This window comes from Geotrypetes seraphini, chromosome 15 (assembly GCF_902459505.1).
Source record: "Geotrypetes seraphini chromosome 15, aGeoSer1.1, whole genome shotgun sequence".
Taxonomy (NCBI): Eukaryota; Metazoa; Chordata; class Amphibia; order Gymnophiona; family Dermophiidae; genus Geotrypetes; species Geotrypetes seraphini.
In genome coordinates, this window is record NC_047098.1 from 28,794,938 (window position 1) to 28,804,644 (window position 9,707).

The following is a 9,707-nucleotide window of genomic DNA, read 5'->3' on the forward strand; positions in this document are numbered from 1 at the left end:
AGAATTAGTTTGTTTCAAAGGCAGTGGGGTTAGGATAGAGCTGGTTGTTGGGTGGAAATGCATCAAACTCTGAAATTAGCTGGGGATGCAAAATTCCTTGCACAGATCTTGTATGACAGCTTATCCTTGAACTTCTTTTACATTCTGGAAGACTGCCAACTATTTTAATGTTTCTATTGTATACTTCTTTCCTGTCTTTGTTCTAAACAGTGCATTCAAAGTTCCTTAAAAATCTCTGCATAAGCTTTATATCATAGTGTTATCTCTATTCAGATCTTCTTTCATTCTCTTAATATGCTTATAAAGGGGTGGCCTCTAGATCAGTGTTTCTCAACACAAGGTATGCGTACCCTTAGGGGTATGCAGCCTGGCCACTGCGGAGGATATTCCTTCCCTTCCAACCCCCCCCCCCCCCCCCCCCCGTCCATCCAAGCTGCTGGGGATCCCTCCTTCCTGTCTGCCCCCCTCTGCTGAAGCTTCCTGGCTGCCCTCCCTCTGAAACTGACCCACAGGACTTCTCTCCGATGTCATAGGAAAGCCTTCCGGGTGGGGGGTTTCCCAGTTACCTCCTTGTTCGAGCCGCACTCGCTCCTTGTGCATTCAGCGGCTATTGCAGGGACGCACAGGCAGCACGTAGCTGACCTGGAAACCCCTCCGACGTCAGAGCCGACATAGGAGGGAAGGCTTGTGGGTCAGCCACATGCAACTTGGGGCTACTTAGCTTGAAGAAGTTGAGAAACACTGCTCTAGATCTGAACATAGCAAAGGAGATTGGGTCGCCTGTGCAAAGGCTCCCTTCCTCCTTTTTCCTACTAGTGGTATCTCCCTTTCTGCATCCAAACATATTGCTAGCACACCTTACTGTCCTCTTTGTAGATCATCCTAGGTCAGGGGTAGGCAATTCCGGTCCTCGAGAGCCATAGCCGTCAGGTTTTCAGGATATCCACAATAAATATGCATGAGATAGATTTGCATCTCAAGGAGGCAGTGCATGCAAATCCATCTCATACATATTCATTGTGGATATCCTGAAAACGTGACCTAGCTCCGGCTCTTGAGGACCGGAATTGCCTATCCCTGTCCTAGGTCATTTGATTAAATCATACCTCTGGCCTTTAATGTTGGGCATGTGGATGGACACAGTGGAAATTATAGTAGTGTCCTCTATATTCTCTACTGCCAGTTCAGCATTTTACAAGAGTAGCGAGGAGGCTGGAGTGAATGCCACTAATAAGACTGAGATGAAAGATATATTCCACGCTTAAGGATGACATTCCAGAATATATGTAGCCATGCATTAAATTGTTTATTTTAAACAGAACAAAAGTAGATTCATTGATTAGTGGGAGAGAGAAAGAACTGCAATCGCAGCAGGTTTTGTGTTGGCCCAACGCCTTAGACTTTATATCTCTGATGAAACATGCAGATGTCTGCTCCTGAAGAAAGTTGGCTCGCTTCACAGACTGTGACATTTTAGTTTTGTGTGATTTCTGGAAGGACTCTACATAAGCTGAGATACTTTTCTGGCTTTTAAATCCAGTGCTCTGTCTGTTTTATGAAGCAATATTTCTATAATGCTGCTTGTCAGCTTTCTGGGTTATTTTTGCTGCTTCATAGAAGGGGATTTTAAAATCATGATAGAAGGAGATATTCTTGAGAAGCTTTTTAAACTGTTGGGTTCCCCCCACCCCAAGCTTTAATATTCAAAGTTCAAAGGGAAGGAGACGGATAATAATACTGTTTGAAGTCAGAGTACTTCAGAAGTGTTGGCTCACTCCCTCCCATTTCAACTTGATTTAATATACAGGCAGTCCTCGAGTTACAGACGCCCAACTTAAGTACGATTCATACTTAAGAACGTGGTTGAGATTTCATTTGATTTCACTGAGCAGTATTTCCAGTGGCAAAGACACCTACACTTCTCCTGCAGCAGATTCCGGAATGATACATGATCACATTAAGAACAGTGTGTGGTTATGCATGCTGTATCTTACAGGGAACACTGGTTGGGACAGTTGACACTTTTGTCAGCTGGGAGCAGAGATAAGCAGAAGAGGCATGCGCACAACAGGGGAAGGAGGGACAGAAAGGAGGAGGGGTGCCAGCGCCCTGAGCAGCGGCCCCCCCTTACTGTATCACTGCATCCGCCTCACCCCCATCTTATAATCTTTAATTTAAAAAACAATCAATTAAAAGTTGTGCACGGAATTCCACACAGCACCTAGCGACGCCTAAGTCGAGGTGCCTTCCGATGCCTATCGACGCCTACCTGAAAAATAGGCATCGCTAGGTGTCCGAGATAGGCACCAGTACATTAGGCCAGATAAAACCTGGCCTAATATACCAGTGCCTACTTCCACGACGCCTAGCAACACCTAAGGAAGTGTAGACACCACTAGGCATGATTCTATAAAGGATACCTAGCAGTTGATTGTGGACTGGTGCCTATAAATTAGACGCAGTTAGGTGCCATTAATAGAATTAGGCCCTTACTGACAATTAGGGGGTTACGTTAGAATTTCTTGTCTTTGGTTGGAAGGGAAAAATAAGGAAGAAATTAAGGGCCCCTTTTTACAAAGCCGTGGTAGTAATTCCCCCCACAGCAAATGCACCAAAGCCCATAGGAATTGAATGGGTTTTGGTGCATTTGCTGTGAGGGAATCACTATTGTGGCTTTGTAAAAGGAGCCCTAAGTCAATTTCAGGGATATCTTGTATACAGTAATTATCTTATTAGGGCTTTGGTAATTTTACAAAGGGAACCATGCTAGGCTCTACACCTAATAGAGACAGAAACAAATTTTCAGGCTGAAAGAATAAAACTAATCCAAACCTGTATTACACAAGAGCAAATGGACAGCACCACAGTGGGTTAAGCAGAGAAACAATGTAAAAAAAAAAAAAAATTGGTTAGTTAATTTTATGTTTGCAGGATGGCTGAAGAAAAGGTAGGGACTTGGCAGGGCTTTCACTCTTTTCTTTCAATGGGTACTTAAAGGGAATGGGACTTGATATACTGAGTTTGTGTATTCTATACAGGTACTTATTTTGTACCTGGGGCTTTAAACATTTGTCTCATATTCTGAAGACTTATCATTCTGGGGGGGGGTCCTTCATATTATTCAACTATGAGTTTTCTCCGCTATCATTTCCTTCCAAATCCATCCCACTAGTACCTTTATTTGCTGCTAGGAGGATAGTTATAGATATTATCGCAGTCATATTGTACAATGCTCCCCTCCCTCTTTATTCCTTTAGTATGTTTCGTGTGAGGTTCGTATTAATTGGAATCAAGATCACCACACACACACACAAAAAAAGCCACCGAGCTCTCAAACGCTAACGTAGGCTTTCAGTGTCAATTACTGTCTTACCTCGAAACCTTAACCTATAAGATCTTAGACTCCTCAAACCACATATGAGAAAGGCCACCAAATTGACATCGCAGCCTTCATGACCCAACCCTTCATTTACACCTCAAACGGAAATTGGTCCCGGTCTCTCTGGTCAGACCACTACACATACACCTTCAATATCAACTGGGCTAAAAGCAAACTCAAACCAAAATCCCAAAGCTTAACTTATGAATCACATAAATACATCGACCCCTCCATACTCTGGAATAGAGAATGACACGGGGAAAAATTCTGTCACCGTCCCGTCCCCAGACCACCATCCTCTGCACTGCCCCGTCAACGCTGGTCCTTTCACCGCCCCGTCCCTGTCTCTGCCGTCCCCTTCACCGCCCCATCACCGTCCCCGCTGTCTCTTTCACCGCCCCGTCACTGTCACCGTCTTCAGCGTCTTCTCCTCTCCATCCCCCCATCCCCAGCACCCTTCACGCGGTCCAGCAGCTCCCTCCCGCCGGCTAGCTGTGCATTTCCCTCCCTCCTTTTCCCTTACCTTTTCTTCTTGAAACTGGCGATTTCTATAAGGCTACGAGTTGTATTACAGCCGGAGCCTTGAAGTTGTGTCGGGTTGCCTGCTAGAAAAGTCTCCTCCGATGCAACCAGAAACAGGAAGTTGCGTCAGAGGAGACTTTTTCCAGCAGGCAACACGACGCAACTTCAAGGCTCCGGCTGTAATACAGCTCGTAGCCTTATAGAAATCACCAGTTTCAAGAAGAAAAGGTAAGGGAAAAGGAGGGAGGGAGATGCATGGACGGCCGGCGGGAGAGAGTGGGCTGCCGGATCGAACGCACGTTCACCGCGCATTCACTACTTGTTCACCGCCCCGTACTACCATTCACCGCTCCACGGGGTGGTGAATGGCCTTGTCCCCGAACTTGCGGTGACCTTTTTTTTTGGTCACCATTTTGGCGGGTTACCCGCAGCTAGCCGCGGGTAACAACCACTGTGTCATTCTCTACTCTGGAAACTCTACGCAACAATCCAAGAAAGTAACCCCAAAAATTTCATCTCACAATGGTGCACACTAAATATAGCTATCTTAGATGAGCTAGCCCCATACAAACAAAAACCAGAATCAGCAGACAATCAGACAAATGGTTCAACAAAGAGCTACTCCTACTCAAAAGACTGCAGACGATTAGAAAGAAAATGGAGAAAAAGCAACCAAGAACACACTAAAATATCATGGAGAAAACTAAACCAACAATACAAGCAAAAGCTAAAAGAGAAGGACACACTACACCAACCAAATAGGCACAGAAACTCAAGACACAAAAAAAGTATTCCAATTACTAAAAGAACTCACAGATACTAAACCCTTCCTGGCCAATAACGACAACCCATCCCCTTCAGCTACCCTTTTAGCTGAATACTTTAAAAACAAAATTACAACTGCCAGGACTACCTTCACTGGAACCCCAACTCACTTAGAAGAGATCACAATGCCCCCCTCAGAAAAAGAATCAGCTGTAGCAGACAGAACTTGGTCCCACTTCTCCACTATACAATGGACCGACCTTAACAAACTCTATAAAAAATACAGCCACCTCAACCACTGCCCTCCATACCTGTTAAAAACATCTAGTACTATATTTCGCACTCTCTTCTTACAATGGATACAAACCATGCTCACAAACGGCCTTTTCCCGCAAGACCTCAGTGAAATCATTGTCACCCCGATCCTAAAAGACCTTAAAGGAACAACAGATCAACCATCCAACTACAGACCCATAGCCTCAATACCACTTTATGTCAAGCTAATGGAAGGCCTCGTAGCTAAACTCCTCACCAACTACCTAGAAAACCACAACTTACTCCACAATACACAGTCTGGTTTCAGAACCAATTACAGCACAGAGACACTACTAGAATCCCTCCTGGACACAGCTAGACAACACCTAAGCACAGGCAGAAAAATGCTGATTATACAACTAGATCCCACTGCAGCATTGACCTGGTGCACCATGACATCCTACTACAAATACTAGATTCAATAGGAATCACAGGTAAAGTACACACATGGTTTCAAGGATTCCTACAATCCAGGACATTCAGAGTAAAGTTAAACAAAGAAAAATCAGAACCATGGTCCAACCCCTGCGGTGTACCCCAAGGATCACCTTTATCCCCAACACTCTTCAACCTCTACATTGCATCCCTCGGCACCTGCCTAGACAAATTAGGCTTAACCTCCTATAGTTATGCAGATGACATCACCATTCTCCTTCCTTTTGATCAACTAACGCCCTCCATGACAGACACACTACACAGAACACTAAAAATAGTAGCAATATAGATGAAAGATCACAAACTGAAACTGAATCCAGACAAAACAAAATTCATACTCCTCAAAAATAACAAATCCCCAACCATAACAAACCTAGAAATAAACTATCACATACCCCATTCAACCCACTCTAAAACTTCTGGGAATGATGATAGACAGATGCTGTACCATGCAACCACAAAACAAAAAAACAATACAGAAATCATTCGCAGTCATGAGAAACCTAAAGCAAGTTTGAAAATTATTCAACAGAAAACCATTCCAGCTCATGGTCCAGTCCTTAGTCCTAGGTCTTCTAGACTACTGCAACATCATCTATCTCTCCTGCCCCGCAACCATGATAAAACAACTACAAACAGTACAAAACACAGCTCTGAGACTTATCTATTCACTGAGGAAACACGACCATATCACAGCAGCATACCTCAAATCACACTGATTCCCAATACAATCAAGAATACTATCAAAATTCTACTGTCTACTATTTAAAACAGCCCAGCCTACTTGAACAACCGCCTAATCCAAACTTCCATTACCAGACATAGGAGAACCCACACACCATTCACACACCCTCCAATCAGAGACGTCAAATGAAAAAAAAATCTAGCCACACAAGCTGCAAAACTAGACTACCAACTCTCCAATTTACTGATCACAACCCCAGACTACAAAACTTTCAGAAAAGAAATAAAAACCATGCTATTCAAGAAATCCTTAGAGACAAACTAACACCGCAAGAATCATCTCAATCCCCTGAAGCAACCCGCTCCACTCTGTAATACCTCTGGAAATGTCTAGATAACTTATTATGTAATCCACCTTGAACCGCAAGGTAATGGCGGAATAGAAATCACTAATGTAATGATCTACAATATCTACTCCCAAACTCAGTGTTAACTAACAAAACCATAAGCACCATGCAAGACAAAAAATAAGCAAAGAAAGGCAAACTTTACATGTTTGCAGTTGCTGCATCGGAACACTCCATCCTGATTGGCCAAGCGTATAATCTCTCCAGTTGGAATGCACTCAATTTTCAGTTCCATGTTGCACAGGTCAATATCCAATATCTGACTAAACTGTTCTTCTCTATATGGCTGTCGAGCATAAGCAGTGCCTTTCCTGGAGACAAGCTGCAGCAGTTCTATTCTGTAAACTGACAGAGACCACAGCACCGTGCATCTCCTACATGCACCTTCTTAGAAAGCTTCATGAGTCAGAGAATGGTACAAGCAAGAACTGGATTGTTGTGCAGATGTAAATATAGACTTGTGTGAATTTTGACAACAATTGAAGTTCAAGTGGTTGCTTCCACTAGATCATAATTTTTTCCTCAGGACACCATATCTGTTCCAACATCTAGTAATTTTTGGCTCTGATCAGTACTGTAAACTTGGTACATGTTCAAATGTTGTTCAGAGAATTTTGCAAAGGTCAGGTCATTAGAGCTGCAGCTTCACAATTGTTAGCAGTTCTCCGGGGGCCTAATATTGCTCATTCTGAGATTCTGTAAAGAGAATAAAATGGCATATGTGCTTTAAACTAAAAGAAAAGCAGAAAAATCTCATGTTATATTTAATCCCCCAGATTCTATATATGGCGCTTTGCCCATCCACAACATCCACTTTCTCCTACTCTCCCTAAGAGATTCCATGTGCCTGTCCCATGCTTTCTTGAATTCAAACACAGTGTCTCCACCGCCTTTACCAGGAGCCTATTCAACGCATCTACCACCCTTTCTGTAAAAAAAGTATTTCCTTAGCTTACTCCTGAGCCAATCATCTCAACTTCATCCTCATTATGGAGCTTCCTTTCAATTGAAAGAGACTCGCCTCATGGTTTATAGTTTATTATTTGTAGTCTGTCTTTATGCAAGGCAGATCACAACATCACATTAGAGAGTTGCACGTGGACAGAAATCCCACCCATCCCCGCCAGGATTCTCTCCGTCCCCACCTATCCCCGCCAGGATCCTCTCCATCTCCGCCCGTCCCCATAAAAAGCAGCAATTACTTCTGACAGGATCATCAATTCCACAGTTTCTTTTGTGATTGCGCTGCTGTTTTCCTTGTGGAATCTCTTTGGTGGAACCCTTTTTTTGTTTTCTGTTCAGGTAATTAACTTATAAACCCCCTCTTTTACTAAGGCTGACAAGTCCATTATATTATATGGACGAACCCTGCTTCCAAAGTCTTCCATCCCCGTGGGAGTCCCGTTGGCTAGAGGGGGGTCCCCGTGGAAGTCCCATGGGTCAGAGGGGGGTCCCCGTGGGAGTCCCTTGGATTAGGGGGGATTCCCGCGGGACCCCCGCAAGATTCCCGCGATCCCCGTTCCCGTACAGACCTCATCACATGCATAATTTAAAACAGTACAAAAGTAAACAAAAAAAAAACCCCACTCATACATTCATACTGCGAGAGTGTCAGTGTAACATACATCAACAAGAATGTCATCACGCTGGTCTTTGAAAAGGGAAGATGAGCTGATTCAGTTAATCAAAATCTGCATCATTGAGAGGCATATTTCATCTGGCCAAAAAGATGTCTCTTCGACAGTTTCTTAAATTGACACAAATCTTTCTGTTGTCAAAAATATGCTGAAAGCATGTTCCATTCCATAAGCATTTATGCCACATAGGAGGGAATGTCATACCATCTCTATGTCTGCTTATATCTTATCTCCTCCTCTGTTCTATCGTTATGAAGTTTCTTTTTCTCCTCCCCATCTCTTTCTTTTTCATTACATATGATAAAATGCTTACTTGTAAACCACTTAGAAAGAATACTACTGATTGAGTGATATATTAAACACTGATTAAGCCTGGAAAATTGGAATAAAAGGAAGAGAATAGGAGAAATCCAGGGAGCTTAGCACCCACAACAGTTTTTTTTAAATAAAAACAATGCCAACCTAGAATCAGTGGGTCTCACTAACCCAGCCCCTCCTCCCTCTTTCAATCATGCAGATTCTCAGACAGTGAAACGTTAAAATAGCCTTTTCTGGAGGCCTGGTTGCCATGGGTTGCAATATATATAACCCTCTCTTTTCCAAGCCAAACCTCACTTAAGATTTTCTGGGAGGAGAAGTTTAGGAAATTCTGCTGTGGATTACAATTAGGTCAGAGTTTCTCTCTTCTCTGGATTTCTAATATCCGTCACTGACCCTATATCCTGTTATTCTTGAGTCAAACGTGTATGTTTCTATCAGTTCACACATTTGTGTCCCAGATAGGTCTGATGGAAGAATGTCTACCCCGGGAAGCACAAGGGAGGAAGTTTGGAAATAATGTTGGCAGTTATTCAGCTCTGGCTTTGTACAAGCAGAATAATTCCTCATTTTAAGGAAAACATCATTCAGATTTCTTTGAGCTGCCCTGTCTGCAACAGCAGATTCATTTGGGACAGTTTCATTTGTGTGCTGTCACTTCAATTCTAGTCAAGGAAATGCTGGTGATGTAAACAACGGTTCTTATCAGACAGTATTTTTAGAGTCTAGAAGGTATGCAATTTGTCTTTGCAATATTTCCTGTTTCTGTGCTATCATTTTATACCAAGTCACAATTGAAATGGGGTAACTATGAATAAATAAAGGGGAAATTATTTGAAATCCAAACATATAAACAACCCCTTTCAACAGCTATAAACTTGTTCATTGAAAGTGATATCAACAGTAATTACAATTCATAGTCGTATCACATATGCTCAGAGACCTGGAGACTGTGAAGATATTTATCTCACTTGAGGTCTAACTGACCAAGCATTGCATATGGATGTAGAAGCAGAAATATTCAATAACTTGAGCAATTTCAGACTCCAAGAAACTGAAATAAACTTATATTGAAGCTGTAATCTCAAAATTCATTGGACCATGTTTCATTGTCTGCCTCCGGGAACCCAAATTGAAATTCAAATGTAAGAGTTCCTGGTCCCTGAAAATTTCAGAAAAATGTTTAATGCTTCTGCTTTTTTAATGATTGGTCGATTAGATCTCAAGTGAGAAATATCTTCACAG

The 9,707-nt window shown here is 42.7% G+C and overlaps 1 protein-coding gene across 1 annotated transcript in view; it reads right to left on the reverse strand.

Annotated features, from left to right (window-relative positions):
* Positions 1–6,774, reverse strand: part of MYO1C (myosin IC) — a 179,828-nt gene extending 173,054 nt beyond the window's left edge. The window contains exon 1 of the mRNA XM_033921402.1: positions 6,653–6,774. Within this exon, the coding sequence (XP_033777293.1) occupies positions 6,653–6,742 (90 nt within the window). The 5' untranslated portion in view covers positions 6,743–6,774. The remainder of the gene's footprint in view (positions 1–6,652) is intronic.
* Positions 6,775–9,707: the final 2,933 nt, after the last annotated feature.